Genomic DNA, 25423 nt, shown 5'->3' with positions numbered 1-25423 from the left:
ACATTTGATTTTGTGATCCCAAGCAATGCAGCAATCAACCATCTTTTAAACATAAAGCTCTCATTTGCAGCTTCTCTTGAGAAATCAGAAGGTATGGCTCTCCCCATCTTTGGACAGGGCATGAGTGCTTTCCCAGGGTTTGCTCTCTGTCTCCCCTACAAATAATCCCTCCTTGCTCTTGTACATTCAAAACTCCACTTCACCTGGACCTCTGCTATTCCTAGAAGGACAGTCTCCACCACTGCCTCCTTTTCCTCTCTCTCATTCCCTCCATTCTGGTGGTCAATGCTGCCACTTCAATAAGAGCATTTCACAAAGAACTGGCTCCATGCTGATAACCCCATATATGTGATTTTTCAGCTTTGTTTAACTTGACCCCTTAGTAGCACTGATGCAGAATGCCCTATCTTTTCTGTGACAAAAACTGCTCTGGTTCCTTCCCACTTGGTGGCCTCCTCACCCTCCTGCACAAGCTCATCCTCCTTTGTTCATTTCAGTTCAGTTCAGTCACTCAGTTGTGTTTGACTCTTTGTGTCCCCGTGGACTGCAGCACACCAGGCCTCCCTATCCATCACCAACTTCCAGAGTCTACTCAAACTCATATCCATAGAGTCAGTGATGCCAACCAACCATCTCATCCTCTGTCATCCCCTTCTCCTCCTGCCCTCAATCTTTCCCAGCATCAGGGTCTTTTCCAGAGAGTCAGTTCTTGGCATCAGATGGCCAAAGTATTGGAGTTTCAGCTTCAGCATCAGTCCTTCCAATGAATATTCAGGACTGATTTCCTTTAGGATGGACTGGTTGGATCTCCTTGCAGTCCAAGGGACTCTCAAGAGTCTTCTTCAACACCGCAGTTCAAAAGCCTCAATTCTTCGGCACTCAGCTTTCTTTATAGTCCAACTTTCACATCCATACTTGACTGTGGGAAAAACCATAGCTTTGACTAGATGGACCTTGGTCAGCAAAGTAATGTCTTTGTTTTTTAATATTCTTTCTAGGTTGGTCATAGCTTTTCTTCCAAGGAGCAAGCATGTTTCAATTTCACGGCTGCAGTCACCATCTGCAGTGATTTTGGAGCCCCAAAAATAAAGTCAGCCACTGTTTCCACCATTTCCCCATCTATTTGCCATGAAGTGACTGGACCAGATGCCATGATCTTAGTTTTCTGAATGTTAAGTTTTAAGCCAGCATTTTCATTCTCCTTTTTCACTTTCATCAAGAGGCTCTTTAGTTCATCTTTGCTTTCTGCCATAAAGGTGGTAACATCTGCATATCTGAGGTTATTGATATTTCTCCTGGCAATCTTGATTCCAGCTTGTGCTTCATCCAGCTTGGCATTTCACATGATGTACTCTGCATACAAGTTAAATAAGGAGGGTGACAACATGCAGCCTTGACGTGCTCCTTCCCCGATTTGGAACCAGTCTGTTGTTCCATGTCCAGTTCTAACTGTTGCTTCTTGACCTGCATACAGATTTCTCAGGAGGCAGGTGAGGTGGTCTGGTATTCCCATCTCTTAAGAATTTTCCACAGTTTGTTGTGATCCACACAGTCAAAGGCTTTGGCATAGTCAATAAAGCAGAAATAGATTTTTTTCCCCCTGGAACTCTCTTGCTTTTTCGATGATCCAACAGATGTTGACAATTTAGTCTCTGGTTCCTCTGCCCTCCTTTGTGGGGCTGCTAAATGTTGTGGCTCCCTGTAGCTTATCCCTCCTATGGCTCTCTCTGTGATCTCACTTACCCCGATGGGAATCTTCATTTATAACATATAGGGAACTTGCAAACGTCCATTTCCAGGCCTGTCTTCTCAAGTTCTAGTCACTGCCTTCTCTCAGATGTTTCACAAGTCTCTCAAAGTCAACAGATATAAAGCTGAACTTGTTCCTCCCCAAGTCTGCTCTACCTACAGACTCTGTCTGCTGTGGTGGTGCTTTCTGTATCCCCCAGACCCAATCCATTAAGAGGTCAGCTTTAATCTCTAATGATCTTCCTCATCTGCCAACTTCTTTTCATTACCGTGTCACCCTCTCATTGCAAGTATTGCTTCAATGGCCCCTTAACTGCCTCCTCTCCCTTCCCTAACTCTATAGTGTTAGTACATTGTGTGTGTGTGGGGGGGGGGGGGGGCAGACAGAAAGAGGAGGGAGGGAAATGCAGATTTTCTCCCAGCTCTTAGGATGAAAAGAAGACTCCTTAACAATGGCCTGCAGGCCTTCATAGCTTCCTAACCTCCTACATCTCTCCCCTCTGTTCTTGCTTCTCAGTTATTGCATCTGTTCATCCCTCAGTAGGCAGCCATGCCCTCTTCCCCATGGGACATTTGTACATGGGCTTTCTTGGTCAAAGAATGCTGTTTTCTTGCATCCCCTAACTCCGGCCAACTCACTTTCAATCTAAAATGTGCCTCACTATTCTTCTCGAGCTCAGTCCTTCCACTTTCAGAAACACTTTCCCTGGACTCATTGTCTCTGTACAGCTGCCTCCCTGTTCACACTGATAGCATTAGGAACTTGGCTCAGAGGCATTTTTACCTCTGTGGGATCTGATTCACACCTGCTTCCTTACTACAGACTGAATACCTCTGTCCCCTCCCTAATTCACATTTGGGACCCTACTCTCTGAGGAGATGAGGCCTTTGTGAGGTGCCTGGGATTAGTTGGGGTCATGAGGATGGGGCCCTCATGACTGGGATTCGTGCCCCTATAAGAGTCACGAGAGAGCTTGCTTTCTCTCTCCTCTCTTCCATCTGAGGACATGATGAGAAGTTGGAGTCTGCAATTTTGAAGAGGGCTCTCAGCAGAACCTGATCATGCTGGCACCCTGATCTGAGACTTCCAGCCTCCAGGCTGTGAGAAGTAAATTTCTCTTGTTTACAAGCCACCCAGTCATGGCATTTTTGCTTAGAGCGGCCCAAACTGACCAAGGCACTCCCCCAGGGGCACAGGGCCCACTCTTGTTATCTCTGCTTCTAGCACAGTTTGCAGCATAGACATGTGCCCAACAAGAAGCGTGTTGAGTAAATGGAGACAACATGACGTGGTAGCTACAAGCACAGACTCTGGGGAAGACTGGCTCTACCCTGCGTGTGATGTCAGGAAAGTCACTCAAACTCTCTGAGCCCCAGCCTCCCCAGCTATTAAACGGGGAGAGAGGCAGCATTTGCCTCACCACAGGCTGTTATGAAGGTTCAGTGGTCTTTGTTTAAATGTGACTTATTCAGAGTGCTACCCGACAAATAGTAAGGATGACACGTGTTTGTTAAATATGTAAACCGAGCAGGTACTAAATAGTCATTGAAGGGATAAGTATTAATGAACCAGACAGAAAGTCTGATTTTAAAAAAGAAATACAAGTGGGCTATTGCTCACATATAGGCCAGTGGCCAAATCATGTTGACAAGAAATAACTAAGTAACAGAAAACAAGATTTAAATTTAATTCAACCTGCATTAGTAAGTCTGTGACTATATGTTGGGAAAACAACTTCTTACAACTGGGAATATATCCGACATCTTAAGAGAAATGGGGACTCAAATTCTTAATATATTCAATGAAAGCTTTAGGTATGTCTGATGCTATTGACTAGTCATATGTAGGGCTGAATTATTTCTGTCAAAACCCAGCAAAACAAGAATAAAGCTCCCAAATTAACTTTTTATAAACCACCCACAGCTACCACACAAATTTATCCATCATAGGTTTGAGAATCTTCTTTGAGAGGTCCCCATGCAGAACCCAGCGCAAGGCAAGAAAGCACCGTGACTGGAAGACAACACTAAAAAACAGAAATCACACATTCCTACCAGCCCTTATCATATTCTCGAACATTCTTTCAAGTAAAGGAATATTTTTAAAAAATAAATGGTTCATCATTTCTTCCTTTGAGCATGTATGAATTTGTCAGGGTATTAACAATGAAAGCCTTCAGGTCTATTTTTCATCCATGTATATATTTTTTTTCACTATAAAGTGGTGTATTATCATAGGACTAAAGACAGTTTAAAAGTTTTTGATATAGTGTTTCTGTCAGTTTTTAAGGTTTTGTTGTTGCTTTGGGGGAAAAAAAAGGAAGGACAGTTATGGTATGAAGAAAGTGTGCTTGGCAAAGGGGAAGGAGCTCAAAATAACAAAGTAACTAGAGCTACTGCAGCAAACTAGGAAGACACTATTAGTTTCTACTTAAAAGTACTACATAAATTGCTTTAGCTTGTTTAGTTCAATTTATATGCACACAATATCGAATTAAAATTGTGAGCTGTTTCACTGAGAATGCACCAACAGAAGGGAGATTTCATTTCCTTCATGAAAAAAGAAAGTCAGCTGTGAGGCCAGATTTTCATCCAGCCTTAATTGTGAGCTGATTCTGATTGAGGGAAAAGACTCTGTTTAAGTATTTTCCCAGTAGAGACAAAGGATTGGGTGAAGGCTTGGTGCATAGTTCTGCTGACTGTGGGAAGCTGCAGCCAGCAACTGGGGCTGTGGGTCAGGGGAATTGAAGCCAAGCTGTGCAGAGAAGAAATTCACACCACACACCAAGACCTGGTCCTCCCTACCTTACCAGCCTCATCTCCCTCCCGTGTGCTAGAACGAGATTCCTTCCACCTCCACATTTTACCTGTGCAGCTTTTTCTGCAGACAGTGCTTGGCTAAGTCTTACGTTCTTTAAGCCTTTGGTGTCACCTCTTCCAAAACGCTTTCTCCAACCCTCAGGTGGGAGACATGTCTCCTCTGCACTTAGTGCCACAATCATGTATTTCTTATCACTTACGCTGTGTATCCCGTTTGGGCAGGAGATGCAATTTAATCAATTCTATTTCTAGCAAAAGTGTCTGGCATGAAGAAGCCACAGTAGGTATCTGAATAATGTTGAAAGATGTCAACCTGCTGGGTAACACGCAAAGACACAGACAGCAGAATCCATTCTGGATTTTCAATAATGACTGGGTACTTTCTATGGAGGAATGATTGAGAATAAAGGCAAAAAGATGCTTGAGGTCCTATGTGAGGCCCCTCTACCTATTAATACCTTAAATAATAGGGTTCAGGTTAGTCTAATTTGTCTCCCACCCACTTCCCTGTTTTGGGTCATGCTTTTTTTTGGTAGTGTCTTATTTAAAAAAATTTTTATTGAACATAAGGTTACAAAGATTTTCTATGTTTTCTTCTAGAAATTTTAGTTTTAGGTTGTTACATTAAAGTTTATGATCCATTTTGAGTTAGCTTTTGTATATGGTACAGGCTTTGGGTTGAGTGTTTTCTCTGGGGGGAGGGTGATAGATGAATATTCCATACCTATTGGTGAAGGTGAAAGAGGAGAGTGAAAAACCTGGCTTAAAACCCAACATTCAAAAAACAAAGATCATGGCATCTGGTCCTACCACTTCATGGCAAATAGATGGGGAAAAAGTGGAAACAGTGGCAGATTTCCTTAGGCTCCAAAGTCAATGTGGACTGTGACTGCAGTCATGAAATTAAAAAATGCTTGCTCCTTGGAAGAATAGCTATGACAAGCCTACACAGCATTTTGCCAAGAAAGGTCCCTATAGTCAAAGCTATGGTTTTTCCAGTAGTCATGTATAGATATGAGTGGGATGATAAAGAAGGTTGAGCACTGAACAATGATGCTTTTGAACTGTGGTGATGGAGAAGACTCTTGAGAGTCTCTTGGATAGCAAGGAGATCAAACCAGTCATTCCTGAGGGAAATTAACCCTGAATATTTATTGGAAAGACTGATGCTGAAGCTGAGCTCCAATACTCTGGCCAGCTGATGTGAAGAGCTGACTTATCGGAAAAGACCCTGATGCTGGGAAAGATTGAGGGCAAGATAAGGGGGTGACAGAGGATGAGATGGTTGGATGGCATCACTGACTCAATGGACATGAGTTTGAGCAAACTCAGGGAGATACTGAAGGACAGGGAAGACTGGCGTGCTGCAGTCTATGTGGTCACAGAGAGTTGGACACAACTTAGGACATGATTTAGTGACTGAACAACAATTTTTTGAAAAGATTATTCTTTCTCTTCTGCATTGTCCTTTGCAACTTTGTCAAAAAATCAATTGTCTATGTCAGTGGGGAGAGAAATTTGGTGTTCTCTATTCTGTTACATCGATCTATTTAACTATTTTCACACCAATACCACACTGTAACAAGTACTGTAACTTTATAATTAGTTTTGAAATTCAGTAATCTCCCAACTTTGTTCTTCTTTTTAAAAATTACATTGGTGCATTTCCATATTAATTTTAGAATTAGCTTATCATTTTTTTTTACCTAAAAAAAGCTTACTGGGGTTGAGTTGAGTCTATAGGTAAATTTGGAGAGAATTGAAATTTTGACACTGTTGAGTTTTCCAATCCACAAAACAAGGCATGTCTCTCTATTTTAATAAGGTTGTCTTTATCTCAACAATGTTTTGTCATTTTTAGCATATAGGTCTTATACAGTTTTGCTGGATTTATCTCTATTTATTTTTTCTATGCTATTGTAAATGGTATTATTTAAAATTTTTAACATGATTCTTTGCGTGTGTATATAGAAATGCAACTGATTTTTATGTTGATCTTATATCTATCAACATTGGCTTTCCTGGTGGCTCAGATGGTAAAGAATCTGCCTGCAATGCAGGAGACCCAGGTTCAATCCCTGGGTCAGGAAGATCCCTGGAAAAGGGAATGGCAACCCATTCCAGTATTCTTGTCTGGAGAATTCCATGGACACAACTGAGCAACTAACATACACATATTAGCAAGATTACTAGAGTCACCTATTAGTTCTAGGAGCTTTTTTGGGGGTAGATTTATATGTATTTATATGTATTTTCTCCATATATGATTATGCCATATATAATTTTTTTTTCCTATTCCAATCTGGATGCCTTTTATTTCTTTTTCTTGCCTATTGTTTGGCTGGAACCTCCAGTACAATGTTGAATAAAAGTGATAAAAATAGACATTCTTATCTTGTTCCTCAACTTCTAACTGGACAGTTTAAAACATTTATAGTTAAGAGTAATTACTGATAAGGAGGGACTTTGTCATAGTGTTGTTTTCTATAAGCCTTGTAGCTTCCTCATCCTGTATTACTGTGCTTTAGTTGATTTTTTAGTAGTGAAATGTTTAAATTCCTTCATCATTTTCTTTTCCATATATTCTATAGCCATTTTCTTTCTGGTTACCATGGATTACATTTAACATCCAAAAGTTGTAACACTCTTACTTGAATTTATACCTGCTTAACTTCAATGATATACAAAATCTCTACTCCTTTAAAGCTCTGTCCCTATATCTTTTGGTTGATGTCACAAAATTACATCTTCATACATTGTGTGCCCCGAAGTAGTCATTCTTTTAAATGAATTAGTCTCTTAAATTATGTAGAAAGTCAGACTTTGAGTTACAAACCAAAATTAAAATAATACTAATTTTTAAATTAAGTTTTTTTTCTTTAAATGTATTAATCTCTTAAATTGTATAGAAAACAAAATATACAGCTACAAACTATTGTTACAATAATGTTAGCTTTTATAATTTCCCATGTGTTTATTTTATTGAGATATTTGTTTCTGCATACAAGTTTGAGTTAACTGTCTTAGGTCACTTCGTTTCACCTATAGGACTCCTTGAGAATTTCATACAGGGCAGGTCTAGTGGTAACAAATTCCCTCAGCTTTTGTTTTCTGAGAATGTCTTAATTTTTCTTCTCATTTTTGAAAGACAGTTTTGCTAGACATGGGATTCTTTTTTTGGGGCCCTGACTCATGGCTTGTGGTGTATCACTTCCCTGACCAGGAACTGAACATGCACACCTGGCAATGAGAGGTGGTGCAGTGGTAAAGAATCTGCCTGCCACTGCAGGAGACCCAAGAGATGAGTGTTCAATCCCTGGGTGGGGAAGATCCCCTGGAGTAGGAAATGGCATCATGCTAAAATATTCTTGCCTGGGAAACTTCATGGTCAGAGGAGCCTGGTGGGTCTCAGTCCAGTTCAGTTCAGTTCAGTCGCTCAGCCGTGTCTGACTCTCTGTGACCCCATGGACTGCAGCACACCAGGCTTCCCAGTCCATCACCAACTCCTGGAGCTTGCTCAAACTCATGTTCATCAAGTCAGTGATGCCATCCAACCATCTCATCCTCTGTCATCCTTTTCTTCTCCTGTCTTCAATCTTTCCCAGCATCAGGGTCTTTTCCAATGAGTCAGTTCTTCGCATTAGGTGGGCAAAGTACTGTAGCTTCAGCTTCAGCATCAGTCCTTCCAATGAATATTCAGGACTGATTTCCTTTAGGACTGACTAGTTTGATCTCCTTGCAGTCCAAGGGCCTCTCAAGAGTCTTCTCCAACACCACAGTTCAAAAGCGGGCCTCAGTCCATGGGGTTGCAAAGAGTCAGACACAACTGAGCACAAACACAGCATAGCCGTGGCAATGAAAGCATGCAGCCTAACAGCTGAATTGCCAGGGAATTCCTCAGATACAGAATTCTTAGTTGACAGTTTTTTCCCAGCACTTTGAAGATATCAGTCCACTGCCTTCTGGCCTCCAAAGATTCTGATGAGTAATCTACTGAAAAAAGAGGATCCCTTGTATGTAATGATTTGCTTCTCTTGCTGCTTTCAAGATTCTCTCTCTTTTGTTCTTGATAGTTTGATTATAATGTATTTTAGTGTTGATCTCTTTGAATTCACCTTACTTGAAGTTGGCTGAGCTTCCTGGATGTCTGTATTTATATCTTTCATTGAATTTGGGGAAATTTCAGTCATTATTTCTTCATATACTCTCTCTGTTCCTTTCTTTCTCTTTTCCTTCTGGGACTCTCACAATGTCCACCTGATGGTGTCCCATAGGTTGCTTAGGTTCTGTTTATTTTTCTTTAATCTTTTTTCTTTCTGTTCCTCAGACTTGATAATTTCCATTGTCCTGCCTTCAAGACGGCTAATTCTTTTTTGTCCTGTCTGCTCAAATCTATCTTTGAATCTTTCTAGTGATTCAAATCTCTCTTTGAAACTCTAGTGAACTTTTCATTTCAGTTCTTATAACTTTCAGTTCAAGAATTCCTTTTTGGTTTCTTTTTAGGTTTTCTATTTTTTTAAATCAATATTTCTATTCTGTTCACACATGGTATGTTGACTTTCTCCACATATTCCTTTAGTTCTTTGAGCATCTTTAAGAAAGTTCTTTTAAAGTCTTGGTCTAGTAGGTCTGCCATTCAGTCTTTTTCAAGGGTGATTTTTGATGATTTTTTTTTTCCTTTGAATGCGCCATATGTTCCTGTTTCTGTATAAGCCTTGTGATTCTGTTGTTGAAAATGACATGTGACTCTAATGTCATGGTAACTCTGGAAATCAGGTTCTTCTGCTCCCCCGGGGTTTGATTTTTTGGTTGTGGTTATTGTTTATTGTTTTTTGACTGTTGTGGGCTGTCTCTGTGCTGAAGATCAGTCTGAGTTATGAAGTTAGTCTTCTCAGGTATTTTTCCAGACTTCCTCTAAGCATGTGTAGTCACTTTTTAATTTTTCCCATATATACAGTTAATTATGAATATCCTAGTCTTTACTATCTGGTTGCCAAAAGGGGAAAAGGAGAGGAAGGGGAAAGGGTACAGATCCTCTAAGTGTCATGGAAGGTACTTCCACCAGGAAGTACAATGAGAAGTGCAATGATGGCTGCCCACCTTTGTCTGCACATCAGTGATCAGAGACAGCTATCAGAGATCACAAAACAGATCCCCCAAATTTGGAAGACAGAGTCCTTTTTTTCCTACCTGGCTCCACCATGCTGTGTTCATGCTGTTTCAGAAACACAGACACAGTTGCCTGCCATGTGGCTGGGGATGGGGGAAGGGCTGCTGTTACTGTGCTAAGAGTTGAAGTTGACTAAAATTAATTGCAATTGATATGTCCATGTCCTCCCCTGGAAGTAGTCAGTCTCGAACAGACTTCAGTATTCCAAAATAGTTAAGGCAGATTCGGCTGGTGCCATTATTATTTAGGTGCAGAGACAACATATTCCTGGTGCTTCCTACTCTGCTATCTTCCCAGAATCCTCTGTGGGATGTTTTTAAACCATAAATTAAACCTCTTCTATTGGTATAGAGCTATTTAGGTTACCTGCTTCTGCTCATTTAAAAAAATATCTTATTTTTTTTTTTAATTTTTATTAGTTGGAGGCTAATTACTTTACATCATTACAGTAGTTTTTGTTATACATTGATACGACTTAGCCATGGATTTACATGTACTCCCCATCCGAGTCCCCCCTACCACCTCCCTCTCCACCCGATCCCTCTGGGTCTTCCCAGTGCACCAGGCCCGAGCACTTGTCTCATGTACCCAACCTGAGCTGGTTATCCGTTTCACCCTAGATAATATACATGTTTCAATGCTGTTCTCCTGAAACATCCCACCCTCGCCTTCTCCCAGAGTCCACAAGTCTGTTCCATACGTCTGAGTCTCTTTTTCTGTTTTGCATATAGGGTTATCGTTACCATCTTTCTAAAGTCCATATATATGTGTTAGTATACTGTAATGGTCTTTATCTTTCTGGCTTACTTCGCTCTGTATAATGGGCTCCAGTTTCATCCATCTCATTAGAACTGATTCAAATGAATTCTTTTTAATGGCTGAGTAATATTCCATGGTGTATATGTACCACAGCTTCCTCATCCATTCGTCTGCTGATGGGCATCTGGGTTGCTTCCATGTCCTGGCTATTATAAACAGTGCTGCGATGAACATTGGGGTGCATGTGTCTCTTTCAGATCTGGTTTCCTTGGTGTGTATGCCCAGAAGTGGGATTGCTGGATCATATGGCAGTTCTATTTCCAGTTTTTAAGAAATCTCCACACTGTTTTCCATAGTGGCTGTACTAATTTGCATTCCCACCAACAGTGTAAGAGGGTTCCCTTTTCTCCACACCCTCTCCAGCATTTATTGCTTGCAGACTTTTGGATAGCAGCCATCCTGACTGGCGTATAATGGTACCTCATTGTGGTTTTGATTTGCATTTCTCTGATAATGAGTGATGTTGAGCATCTTTTCATGTGTTTGTTAGCCATCTGTATGTCTTCCTTGGAGAAATGTCTGTTGAGTTCTTTGGCCCATTTTTTGATTGGGTCATTTATTTTTCTGGAGTTGAGCTGGAGGAGTTGCTTGTATATTTTTGAGATTAATCCTTTGTCTGTTGCTTCGTTTGCTATTATTTTCTCCCAATCTGAGGGCTGTCTTTTCACCTTGCTTATCGTTTCCTTTGTTGTGCAAAAGCTTTTAAGTTTCATTAGGTCCCATTTGTTTATTTTTGCTTTTATTTCTGAAATTCTGGGATGTGGGTCATAGAGGATCCTGCTGTGATTTATGTCGGAGAGTGTTTTGCCTATGTTCTCCTCTAGGAGTTTGATAGTTTCTGGTCTTACATTTAGATCTTTAATCCATTTTGAGTTTATTTTTGTGTATGGTGATAGAAAGTGTTCTAGTTTCATTCTTTTACAGGTGGTTGACCAGTTTTCCCAGCACCACTTGTTAAAGAGGTTATCTTTTTTCCATTGTATATCCTTGCCTCCTTTGTCAAAGATAAGGTGACCATAGGTTCGTGGACTTATCTCTGGGCTTTCTATTCTGTTCCATTGATCTATATTTCTGTCTTTGTGCCAGTACCATACTGTCTTGATGACTGTGGCTTTGTAGTAGAGTCTGAAGTCAGGCAGATTGATTCCTCCAGTTCCATTCTTCTTTCTCAGGATTACTTTGTCTATTCGAGGTTTTTTGTATTTCCATACAAATTGTGAAATTATTTGTTCTAGTTCTGTGAAAAATACTGTTGGTAGTTTGATAGGGATTGCATTGAATCTATAGATTACTTTGGGTAGTATAGCCATTTTGACAATATTGATTCTTCCAATCCATGAACACGGTATATTTCTCCATCTGCTTGTGTCCTCTTTGATTTCTTTCATCAGTGTTTTATAGTTTTCTGTGTATAGGTCTTTTGTTTCTTTAGGTAGATATACTCCTAAGTATTTTATTCTTTTTGTTGCAATGGTGAATGGTATTGTTTCCTTAATTTCTCTTTCTGTTTTCTCATTGTTAGTGTATAGGAATGCAAGAGATTTCTGTGTGTTAATTTTATATCCTGCAACTTTACTGTATTCGTTGATTAGCTCTAGTAATTTTCTGGTAGAGTCTTTAGGGTTTTCTATGTAGAGGATCATGTCATCTGCAAACAGCGAGAGTTTCACTTCTTCTTTTCCTATCTGGATTCCTTTTACTGCTTTTTCTGCTCTGATTGCTGTGGCCAAAACTTCCAAAACTATGTTGAATAGTAGTGGTGAGAGTGGGCACCCTTGTCTTGTTCCTGATTTCAGAGGAAATGCTTTCAATTTTTCACCATTGAGGGTGATGCTTGCTGTGAGTTTGTCATATATAGCTTATATTATGTTGAGGTATGTTCCTTCTATTCCTGCTTTCTGGAGAGTTTTAATCATAAATGGGTGTTGAATTTTGTCAAAGGCTTTTTCTGCATCTATTGAGATAATCATATGGTTTTTATCTTTCAATTTCTTAATGTGGTGTATTACATTGATTGATTTGCGGAAAAAATATCTTATTTTTGAATGAGCTTTGGTAGCACATCTTTAGAGGAATTCTTCTATCTCAGTTTTAAATATTATCAAATTTATAAGCATAACATTATTTATAATATACCCTTATATTTTTAATACCAAAATCTAGTTATGTCATATCTCTCATTTCTGATAATAGTAAAAATTTATGTCTTTCCTCTTTATTTTCCTGTTAGTATGCCTAGAGGTTTATAACTGTCATTGATTTTCTCAAAGAAACAACTATTGGTTCAACTGATTTTCTCTATAAAGTGTTTCTGTTTTCTATTTAATTGATGTCTGCTCTGATCTTCATTTTTTCCTTTCTTATGCTTATTTTTGTGTTTAATTTGTTCCTCTATTTCTAATCTCTTAAGATAGAGCTGAAGCTGCTGATTTGAAGTCTTTCTCTTCTTTTCTAATAGTGTTTAATTAGCATTACACAGTTCCCTTGAAATACTGCTTTAGTGACATCCTAAAATTTCTGGTATATTCTGCTTTAGTTTTCATTCAGTTCAAAATATTCCCTAATTTCCACTTTGATTTCCTTTGTGACATTTAGATTTTTTAGAAGTGTGTTATTCCACTTTGATATTTGGGATCTTCCAGAGATCTTTCTATTACTGATTTCTTAGGTAATTCCACTATGGAGAATACACTTTGTAGGATTTCAAGCCTTATACATTTACTGAGGCTTCTTTTACACTCCAGAATATGGTCTATCTTGGTGAATGTTCTCTATGCCCCTGTAAGGAAAGTGTATTCTGTTGATGTTTCGTAGGTGTTCTATAAATGCCAACTAGATTGAATTGGCTGATAATATTGCTCAAGTCTTCTATATCCTTAAGTATTTATTCTATCAATGTGAGAAGAGAATTCAAATATAAAACTGTAATTGTGTATTTGTCTATTTCTCCTAAGCTTTTTAAAATATATTTTGATATTCTATTATTAAACTTTAAATAGTTTTAAGATTATTATTTCCTCTCAAAGAATTGACCTCTTTATAATTGCAAAATGACCTCCTTTCTCCCTGTGAATATTCTTATCTCTGAAATCTCTCTCTCTCACACTACAGCTATTTCAGCTTTCTTTTAATTAGTGTTAGCAGGGGATAGTTGTCCATTCATTTTCTTTGAACTTGTGTCTTTATATTTGGTATGTGTCTTGTAGGCATCAAATAATTGTAGCTGGGTCCTGCTCATTTTATCCAATCTGACAATGTCTGCCTTTTAGCAGACATTGTTAGACTATTTTCTAATGTAATTATTGCTATGATTGGGTTAATCTATCATATTGTTATTTGCTCTCTGTTTGTCCCATCTATTCCTTGGTCTTTCTTTCCCCCTTTTCTTCCTTCTTAGATTATGATGTATATTCTTAATCAAAATATATTCTGATTCTATTTCATCTCCTCTGAATCCTTATGAGTTAAAACTGTCTGCTCCTTTTTAGTGGTTTTTAATATGTATCTTTACCTTAGTTCAGTCTACCTTTAAGTGATATCATACCACTTCATGTATAGAATAGAAACTTTACAATAGTATTCTTCTATTACTTCCCGCCCATTTTTTTTGATGCTGTTGTCATAAATTTTGCTTCTACATATGTTATAAACTCCATAATATACTGTTATTTTTGTTTAAATGGTCAATTATCTTTTAAAGACATTTAAATAATAAACAACTTAAATAATTGCCCATGTAGTTATCAATGCTCTGTATTCCTTTGTGGGGATTCATTTTTCCATTTGGTATCATTTTCCTTCTGCCTAAAGGACCTTGGTATCTCTCATGGTGCAGGTTTGCTGGTGGTGACATCATCCAGATTCTATAGATCTGAAAATGTCTTTACTTTGTCTTTGTTTTTGAAAGATATTTTTGTCAGATATAGAATCCGAGATTGACAGGTTTTTTTCTTTCAGTACTTTAAAGATCTATTCCACTGAACTCCCTTATGCTGAATTCAGAAGCAAGAAATTTACTATCTTCCTTATTTGTTCTTCTGTAGCTGCCTTTAAGATTTTCTCCTTATTACCTGTTTTGAGAAATTTGATTATTATATAACTTGATGTTGTTTTCTTCATGTTTCTTGTGCTTGGGGTTTGTTGAGCTACTTCATGAAATCTGCTTTCATCAAGTTTGAAAACATTTCAGTGATTACTTCTTCAAATATTTTTCCTGTTCTTCCTGTTTTTTTCCTTCTATTGAACTCGTTCAATTACAAGTATATTAGGATGACTTAAATTATCTTGTATTCTTTTCTTTCTTTTTAAAAATTCATTTTTCTCTTTATGCTTCATTTTTAATTGTTCCAGTTTGGATAGATAGTTTTATCTTCAAGTTCACTAATCTTTTCTTCTGCAATGTTTAATCTGTTGTTAATCCTAACCAGTTCAATTTTCATCTCACATGCTGTAGTTTTATTCTCTAGATATTTGAGTCCTTTATATATTTTCCATGTCTCTACTTAATTTTTGAACATATATAACTATAGTAACTTTTAAGATCCTTGTCTGCTAATTCTAACATCTGCATCAGTTCTGGTTCAATTTTCATTAATTGCTTTTCTCCTCATTATGGATGTGAGTATAGACTTCAATTATTTTTTTCCACAGAAAACCAAACTGCCCTCCAAAAATGTTTTATCATTTCCCATCATTACCAATACATGGGAGTGTTCGTTTCCCTCCCTCTCCTGCCAGCACTGAATTTGACAGCCTTTAATCTTTGTCAATCTCACACTGTTTACTCCTACAATAGATACTTATTTTTCTAATTAAAAACTTTTTTTGGCTGCACTATGCAGCATGTGGTTAGTTCCCAGACCAGCGATTGAACTCATGACTATTTTAGTTCACAGACCAGGGATTGAACCTGTGTCCTCTGCAGCAGAAGTGTGATGTCTTAACCACTGGACTGCCAGGGAAGTTCCACAACAGATATTTACTGAGCACCAACTATAAGCCTAGTGACAGATGGTGGCAATTGTGTAGTGTTCAAGCAGTCATAGTAGCTGCCCACATGGTGCTTGTTATCTTGTGATGCTTACTTTTTTATTTGCATTTCATTGAATATTAGTAATCATAGTTGAGAAACTTTTCTCAAGTTTATTGTCCAGTTATATTTCTTCTTTGACCAGTTTCAAGTGAATTGTTTGGATTTTTATTCCTATGTAAGAGCTATTCATTTACTAAGAATAAATACGTATTTCACTTTTTGAATAATAAAAATTTTTATAAAAAATATTTTTTAAAAATAAATTAACATTTGTATGCAATTTCTTTGAAGAAATGGTTTACATGTTACTCAAATATTTTTTTCTATATTGAAAGTAAACAGAAATTGATTGTGGTATTAAAAACATGGCCCTTAAAGACAAACATTTTTGAGCAATGCAAAAATACAAAACACGTATATGAATACTTAAGATATTGTGTTTTGTCACTTAGTCATGTCCAGTTCTTTGTGACCCCATGGGCTGTAGCCTGCCAGACTCCTCTGTCCATGGGATTTTTCAAGCAAGAATTCTGGAGCAGGTTGCCATTTCCTCCTCCAGACATAAGACAGACATAAACACATAATGAATAAAACTTTCATATGTATCCGACATCAACAAATAAATGACTTACAGTCTTTAGAAATAATCAAGCAGATCCCAAATGCCATTTTACTCTTTTAATAATGAAATGGAAAGTCAAAGAGATGAAACATTCCCAGATTAAACATTTCCAGCTGATTAGATATTTCTGGCAAAGCCATGCCATCTGTATTAGAAATGCCCTATATACAAGACTTAATTTGTAATTGTCTAAGGTCTATTCTTTCAAAGGAGAAAATGTCAAAATCCCCATTATAGAATATTTGCTTACCCACTGAAGAGTAGCAGGAGTTCTCAAAGGCATGTGCTATGTATTCATCTGGCTGTTTGGGTAAATGCTTCCTGGGCACCAGGAAGGATCCCCTGATTGAGACACAGGTTCTATAACAGGCCCAGTGTCTTTTTAGCATTCATGGTCAACATGAAGTGGACAGGGGGTAGTGGATCCTGAGAAGCATTTCAACTCTATGGCCAGGGATATGACTTCCATACATCATATGGCTAAGGAGTGTTAGCCCTCTGAATATGATGGAAGAAATGTATGTCACCACTTATGCTATGAGCAGCTTTAATAATGGGGATGATGACAGCAGCCAGCAAAGCCCCAAAAAGCCCAGCTCACCAGTTCCCCCCATAGGCCTGGGCCCCTTGACTGACCTGTTTGGTGAAGGTGGTCTCTGGCCACCTCAAACAAGCGCAGGTGCATGTTGGTGATGGGGTTGAAGGAGCCACAGGCCAGCAGCACCACAGGGATTCGGCTCTTCATCCTGTCAGACACATCCACACGCGCTGCTTCAGCCACCCTGCCTTCATTGGGACAAAAACTCACGTCAGAGAGTTGGCACCAAGACAAGTGTACAATTACTGAAATAACTGTGAAACTTGAATGGCATCTAAACATTACAGTTAATATGTATTTCTTGATTTTTATGATCATCTGTTGTGGTTATGTAGGAAAATCTTATCAGATATAAAAAAAAAGTTTTTGTAGGTTAAAAAAGGGAAAGACAACTGTCCAAATCAGTGTCTCTGAAGCACATACAGGCCATTATTTCTTACTTGTAAGATGACTGAGGAGGCAAGAATAACAGCATTTACAGGAGGCTTACCATGGGCCAGGATCTGAGCCAAAGTATATCCCTTATCTCAACAAATCTTTTCAAGTCAATTCTGAGTGGTTACTTATACATTATACAGCTCAGGGAGCTTAGAAGCTGCAAGGTCAAGACTGGAACCCAGGCAGCCTGACCTAGAAACCATGTTTTCTTGTACCCTCTTACTCTATACTCTTCCTGTGCTTTGAGGGTCACTTTAGGGTCAACAGAGGAGTATGTAAGATGCTCCAAATGCCACCTCTGATAGTCCAAATAGAAGTCACAATGCCCCAGAGTAGAGGAGTGGTACTTTTTAAAAATTTATTTTAAAATAACTTCAGACTTACCAAAAAAAGCTGCAAAATTTGTACAAAGAATTCCTATGCACTCTTTACACAGAATCCCTAGATGTTAACATCTTACCACACTTGCTATATCATTTATTCATTCTCTCCATATACACATGCATACATGGATATACCTATAAAGAATTATTTTTCTGAAATGTCTGAAAATAAGTTGTAGACATAATATCTCTTTACCTCTAAATACTTCAGTATGTATTTTCTAAGAGCAAAGACATTTTCTTAGCACAGAAATGATTAAAATCAGAAAATTAACATTGCTAACATACTATTATCTAATCTACAGATCTTTCCTGATTTCACCCATTGTCCTTTATCTGGAGTCCAAGCATTCTGAGGTGGTTAGGCCCACCCATTTGTCCCCTTGCTCTGTAGCTGTCAGCACCAGGGAAAGTTGGTTAAAGTAAGGTTAAAGTAAAGAGGTTGAAGTTTAAAGTTAAAGTAAAGCAGAAAACAGCCTGGACTCCTGGACAGGCTGGCAGACAGGGCTCTCTTACCTCTGAGGCACTGCCTCCTACAGTGTTGGTGAAGTGCCCCATTGGAGTTTAGGCCTTGGTTTGAATCCAAGTTCTGCCCCTTACTGGTTATGTGACCTAGTGCAAATCACAGTCCCTCTCAAGCCTCAGTTTCTTCATATGCAGAATGGGGATATTATTACACTTACGGGGTTGTTGTAAGGATAAATGAACTATGGATGGAAAACGTCTGGGTGCACAACAAGCATTTAATAAATAACCACTGTCACTGTGATGATGATGATGCAATGGTAAGTAAGATGTTGCTGTTAACCCCAGTAATGTAGGAGGGAAAGAGGAAAGGTGGTGGCAATATGTTTGTGATTGGCAGCTTTCAAAAAGGCTCCTTGTGATCCTCACTTCCTGGTATTCATCTGTAGACCCCTCTCATTGAGTGTGGACAGGACCTACTGACTTGCTTCTAGTGAGGATTCCAGTAGAATCCTCCTTAGAGGATTCCACTTCTCAGAGAAGGTTACAAAGTCTCTGGCTTCCCTCTTGTTCACCTCTTTCACTTTCCCTCTTGCTCACTCTAAAGAATTTGGCTGCTATGTTGTGAGCTGCCTCATGGAGAGACCCACGGGGCAAGAAATTGAAACTCCTCTGGTAATGACAGCCTGTGAGGAACTGAGTCCTGCTAACAACCATGGGAGAGAACGTGGAAAGTGGATCTTTCCCCAGCTGAGTCTTCAGATGAGACCACAGCCCCATGGACACCTTGACTATAACCTTGTAAGAGACTCTGAACCAGACACTCCAACTTAGTGGACCTGCCTCTAGATTCCTGACTCACAGAAACTGTGAGATGATCAGTGTGTGACATTTTAAGCTGCTGTGTTTGGGGGTAATTCGTTATGCAGCAACAGGTAACTAATAGAGTGACCAACAAAAGGAATGCATTTACTTCTTCCCTATGCCTCTTGCTATGTTGACCTTGGCTGTAATTCTGCAGTTAAAAGGGTAACATGGAGAGTCCCTGGTTACTGGAACCTCGGTCCTCTCTGCACTGGAAGAAACTGTTTTAATCTGGCCCCTGCTGCCACTTGTACCAGCTGTATCTAACTACTACTTGCTTCACACTCTAGCTGTGATAAACTCCTTGTCAGTGGTTTCTCTGTGAGCTCCTCATGGCCTCCTGCTTAACTTCAAGTGCTTCTATTTTAAGTTGGCCAACAAGTTTGTTTGGGTTTTCCATAACATCTTAAACTTTTTGGCCAACCCAATATATGCTACTTTAATTTCCTCTAACTGGAATACTCACAGCACATCCCAATCTGCTAAGACTCAACTCAGGTGATCATATTACTTATGTGACTTCAATCATTATCTCCTGACTGCCTGCTAGGTGTCTGTATCAGTTAGGGAGGTATTTGGCTGCAAGGTCCAGAAGCTAATCTCAATGAATTAAACAAATAAAGGTTTGTTTTTCACATGATGAAATATCTAGAAGTAGGCAGCAGCTGGCACTGGATCACTGGCTCAACAATGACCTACAATTTGCTCAGCTTTTCCCTCATGGTCACAAGATTGCTGCTGTAGCCATATCCATCATGACTATAATCAAGCCAAGAAGAAGGAGCAAGGAGCTATACAGACTGGCTAATCCTCTTAAGCAAGAACACAAAAGTTTTTAAAGAAATTTTCTGTAGATTTTGCTTCTGCCTCATGGCCGCAGGCTGAGTGGCCACTCTAGGCAAGAGAAGCTGGTAGAGCAAGTCTTTAGCTTTGTAGCCTCCAGTTTGGAAGCAGCAAGGGAAAGGGAGTTGGGAATTGGATTAGCTAATTCACAACATCTGCCACAATGGCTTTTCTGACACCTAGGCTAACTGATCTCTGCTTACCTTTAGTAAGTCACATACCACATTTTTTGGAAAAACCTGCTCTTGTGTCTGTCTTCCCAACTAGACAGTAAGCCCCTTAAGAGCAGGAGTGGTGTTTTCTTCATTTTTGATCTCAGCTTCCAGCACAGAGCCTGGCCCAGAGGAGGCCTGGGTGGAGACTGAAAGGGCATTGGCAAGTGGACCCATGTCCTGGTACTGGGAAGGCTTAAGCACCTTCTCAGGTACATAGAGAAGTTGTCCTGGGAGTATTCTGAGCTACAGTGGTGTGAAGATAAAAAAAGTCTCAACTGAGACGGGCTGTGGTTCCCACTTCCTTTGAGGCAGCAGGGACACCCCCTGCTACGTGAGAAGAAAGTAGCCTGCATGTGAGAGCTGCTACCCCTGGTTTTTCTCAGGGGAGGGCGAATCTTTAATGAGAGAGTATTTGCAGAGTGTGCTGAGCTACTCACAGGAGCAGCCTTGTGATGGGTGTAGCTGAAGAGGATGGCTGGTTTGGGTTTTTTGTCTTTTTTTTTTTTTTTTAACAATTGTTAGGAGGCCTTTCAAAATTCTATTTTATTTTGACAAAATATCATGTTTTTAGAGCCCTTAAAACATGTAACTGCAGCATCTCAGGTAACCTGGGGTTTTGATGCATTTTCCCTAAGTCCCCAGAAACTGTAAATTAGAACATTAGTTTGAATGCTGGCATCAATGTGACACAGTGCCATGATGGGAAGGAGAATAAATCACATGTAGCAACTGTCTGTCTGTCTTTTCTTTCCTTGTGTGGGCACATGGAGCCATGCTGCTCTGAGAGTGACTTACCCTGTCCCAACCGTGCCTCAGGCAGGAGGTGCAGTGAGCACACGTTCCCAGGCTCAGGAATGAAGTCAGGGCACCTGCATTGTTGCATCATTTGTACACTCCAGCTGGCTTCAACTAAACACCCTCCCAAGCCCAAACCCAGAGAAATACAATGACAGGACTGAGACAGATTCCCTGCTGGGGTCCACCAGAGAATAAACCCGGCTCAAATTTGAGCACATCTCAAGAGCTGGATGCACACCATAAGTGACTCATCTATAAAACAGAATTAAAAAGAGAAAAAAAAAGTGAGTCATCTGCTCTATCATGTCATAGTATCCAGTGAGATGAAGCAAGCATGGGGGACTTTTGCTACTGAGAAACGCTTCTCATCAAGAAGCATTTAATGGGAGGTCCAAAGAACAAGCAGTATTTGCAGCTGAAGGGTTTAACAAGTAGAGAAAGTGGCACACGGTCTTCTTGGAATTTATCATTAAGCTGGAGGCAAGGCAAACAGATTCCACCTTTGGATCCCGCCTCCTACTGTACAGTCATCCCAACAGCATCTCGTCATGCTGTGTGCTCAGTCGTGTCCAGCGCTTTGTCTGACCCCATGGACTGTAGCCTGCCAGGCTCCTCTGGCTGGAGTGGGTTGCCAGGCCCTCCTTCAAGGGATCTTCCTGAACCAGGGATTGAAGCCATGTCTCTTGTGTTTCTTGTATTAAGTGGATTCTTTACCACTGTACCATCTGGGAAGCCCAACAGCCTCTCATCCTCTCCTCAAATACAACAAGATGTTCCTTTCTTCTCACTTGTGGAAATGCTCTTCCAATGACCTGAAACGCCAACCTTGCTCCTGTCTTCAAGGCTTTCTCCTCAGTCTCTACCCAATGCCTCCCTCTCTCACTGTACTAACTGCACCTGTTACATATTACACATTTATCACTTCCTTCTTTTGTCAGAGCACAGACCTGTCATTGCTTTGTTTCCATGTTGCTCTTCCTCAAGTGGAAGGTGAACTCCTACAGGGAAGTTTCTTATCCATCTAGGCCTTTAACTCCTGCAGAGTGCTGGCACACAGGTGCTCAGGAATGTGTGTGGCATGAATGAGAGAATGAGGGACTGTTTCTGACCAAGCAACCTCCTTTTCAGATAGTGACTTCCTCTCTTTGCTTTTGTCCCAAGCAGTCAAGACTGTGCCTTCCAGGGATATAAGCTGACCTTTCCAGCTTCCCAGAAGCACCCAAGGCCCCTCCCCAAGACCCCAGTCTACCCAACTCAGACTGAAATCCAACAAGATGTTCCTGCCCTGTTGTACCACCTCTGATGCCAGGATCCCATGAACAGGGATATACGGGCCTCCTGCACACTGACACCAAGGTCATTCCTCTGCCCTGATGGTCATCAGTTGTGGCTTTGCCAGGCAAGAAGACTTTGAAGGTGTGATTAAATTAAGGATCAGAAATGCAGAGGGTACCTTGGATTACCCAAGGTGGGCCCAATTTTAACATGATTAGGGTGCTAATAAGAGGGAGGCAAGACAGTCACACAGGGAAAGACATAAGGACCAAAGGAGAGATCAAGAGGCAAGAAGATACCCTGCTGCTAGCACTGAAGATGGAGGGAGGGGCCGTGGCCCAGCAGTGCACGTGGGACCCACAAGGAAACAAGAGTCTTGCCTAGAGCCTCGAGAAGGCGTGCAGCCTTGCTGACACCTTGACTTCAGACTTCTGACCTCCTGAATTATAAGGAAATAAAATTGTGTTGCTTTAAGCCAATAAGGCATGGTAGTTTGTTACAGCAGTCGCAAGAAACTCATACACTCACTTCTTTGGGGCAAGCTCTCTGAGGTGACCTTCAAACTGGGGCAAGAAAGGCTCAGGGATTGAGCCAGTAAAGAGGATATGGAAGAGTGTGTCGGGCACAGGGACCAGCATTGCAAAGGTTCAGAAACCACCACTTAAAGGTGATGAACACACTGTCCATGTGACCTTATGTGATGTGAGCTGATGTGCAGGTGGCCCACGGTGAGGATACAGAGGGTGCAAGGATCACGCAGGCCTCCAAGGGGTCTGGAGGGGTGTCTAGATTTCATCTTATAGGCAATGAGGAACCTCTGAAGGATTTTAAGAGCTCTCAAGAACCCCCAGGATGGTGTGTCAGGAAACAAACTCCAGGATGGCTGCTACCCCCAGTGCCCTCTGCCTGGCAAAGGTTAGGCAGGCCCCAGCTTCCAAGAGGATGACTTTTCTCACTGCCTAAATTTCACCTCAATCACCAGGTAATGTGATGCTGGACAGTGACCCCACACGCACTAAATTCTAACAAATGCAACCCTCAACCCATTTGTCACAGGCCATTGCAGAGACACAGAAAGGAAAGGCGAGCTGGGAAGGTTAAGTGTTGTCAGTGCAGACGTAATGTACTAATGCTCATTGCTGGGAAGGCAGTCAATTTACCTTTCCCCGTGGAGAGTAACTCTAATGGGACCCGGCCCAGGGAAAGTGGTTGAAAACATCCCTGTTTATTTTAGACATAAAGCAGATGGCTTCGGGCAGAATGGAAATGGATTCCACAAACATCTCTCATTACACAGACCTCTTGACTGGACTCCTTGTCTTAAAGAAAACAAGAGACACAGTTTAGATTTGTGGAGTTGATGAGCACAGTTTTCAGGACCCAGGGAGATCATCTCCATCTGCACGACTGCGTCAGCTTCTCCAGGGCAATCAACCTTCACGCAAACTCTGGGGCACTTTTTCTTTCAACTTTACCAGATTTGCTCACTGTTGCTATGGGCACGCAGTACTGCTAAGAACAAAAGCAGATCCAGCCTCCTCTGTCGTGTGAGGCGCCTCCGCCAACCACCCCTTGGAGGAAACAAACATGCCAATTAAGCACTCGTCCTAATTATGAGGATTGCAGGAAAGCAGGCAGCCTGGCTCTTCAGTTTTGAGAACTTTCAAAAGATTTGGAGGAGGTCAAGGAATGGAACGAGGTCTCTTGCAACCTCACACTCAGGAGCTGGGACTGATTTCACTGTCATAGGAGGGAGGAACTGAGAAGCAGCTACAGGGTTTGTTGAGTGACAGGCTGGGCACTGTGCGGAAATCTTGCACACACTGGTGCTGATTCTTCCAACGTGCCTGGAAGGAAAGGGCTGGTGCCTGAGTTCCGGTGAAGAGTCTAATCAACTTCTCTGAGGATCAGTCACATGGAAAATGGAGATAATTACACATACCTCTTAGGGCTATCTTGAGGGTTATCGGAGTTGACCCACTTAGCATAGTACCTGGCCCATAGTGGGTTCTCCATGGGTATTAGCTCCTTTCTCTTTCATTATAGTTAAAACAGAATCCATCAACCTCACATCCACTTCCACATACCTGTTCACCTTGCTTGAAAAAGAGCCTACCATTTCATAGCCGCCCATGATCAAAACCTAGCAGGCTTTAGGAACACGTCAGCATTCCCAACCTGGGAGGTAACTCGCTCAGATCAGCTTGAGTTGCTGCCACAGAAGAGGGCTCCCCTAAAAGGCCACTCTCACATACCACTGTTGTGGTTTCTTTTTGGGTTTTTTTTTTAGTTGCTAAGTTGTGCCTGACTCTTTTTGTGACCCCATGGACTGCAGCCTGCCAGGCTCCTCTGTCCATGGGATTTTCCAGGCAAGGGTAGGTTGCCATTTCCTTCTCCAGGGGAATCTTCTTGACCCAGGGATAGAAACCATGTCTTCTGCATTGGCAAGTGAATTCTTTACCTCTGAGCCACCTGGGAAGCCTAGTTTCCAGGCTAGTTCTAGCCATAACAATCAACTTGAAGCATTACTTATCTTAGAATTGAGTTGAGTTGATATTGAGAAGCAGAGGAATGAATAGTTTAATGTCACTCAGGTAGAAACAGCATCTTCTGAAGTTGAAGAAACCTGCCCCAAATCACAGTCAACTGGCCAACTTCAAACAAAGAAGGTATCAGAGAAGGTAACAGTGAGAAGCGGTGCCTGGGGTCTGCTATGAGGAGCATGAAGTATCGGACTGTGCTAGTGCCTTGGAGGTACAGGGCTAAATGAAATCTGGCTCTGTCCTCCTAATCCTGCAGGAAGAACAGGCAGCTACTGAGGACATCAGGTAGGACAGAGTCTGCAGTGAGCTCCCAGCATCCCCTCTCCCAGTCTTTGGTTGGGCATGCTGCTGCATTCCCCAGTGTCCTGTGCAGCAGGGTGAGGCCACATGAGTAAGGCCTGGCCAGTGATCTATGAACAGAAGTGTTGAGAAGGACTTACACTAACTCTATTTAAAAGGGAAAGGCATGCCTTTCTCCTCTTCTCCCTTCTTGCTGTCTAGAACATGATTACTGGAGTATGGCAGCTAGCTTGAACCTTGAGGATGAGGATCAACTGCAGGCTTGGCAGAGGATAAGCCAAGAGAAGGGCTTTCCTGGTAGCTCAGCTAGCAAAGAATCTGTCTGCAATGCAAGAAACTCTGGTTTGATTTCTAGGTCAGGAAGTTCCCCTGGAGAAGGGATAGGCTACCCACTCCTGTATTCCTGGGCTTTCCTGGTGGCTCAGATGATAAAGAGTCCGCCTGTAATGTGGGAGACCTGGGTTCAATACCTGGGTCAGGAAGATCCCC

The 25423-nt window shown here is 40.9% G+C and overlaps 1 protein-coding gene across 3 annotated transcripts in view; it reads right to left on the bottom strand.

Moving 5' to 3' along the window:
* NMNAT3 (nicotinamide nucleotide adenylyltransferase 3) overlaps positions 1–25423 on the bottom strand; it is a 135796-nt gene that overhangs the window by 62656 nt on the left and 47717 nt on the right. For all 3 annotated transcript variants that reach the window (XM_020905091.2, XM_020905090.2, XM_020905089.2), the window contains exon 2: positions 16849–16998. In XM_020905091.2, coding sequence (XP_020760750.1) covers positions 16849–16957 — 109 coding nt within the window. In that variant the 5' untranslated portion in view covers positions 16958–16998. The remainder of the gene's footprint in view (positions 1–16848; positions 16999–25423) is intronic.

The sequence above is a fragment of the Odocoileus virginianus genome, chromosome 4, assembly GCF_023699985.2.
Source record: "Odocoileus virginianus isolate 20LAN1187 ecotype Illinois chromosome 4, Ovbor_1.2, whole genome shotgun sequence".
Classification (NCBI taxonomy): domain Eukaryota; kingdom Metazoa; phylum Chordata; class Mammalia; order Artiodactyla; family Cervidae; genus Odocoileus; species Odocoileus virginianus.
Note: the sequence above shows the minus strand (reverse complement) of the source record. Positions and strands in the feature narration are given on the sequence as shown.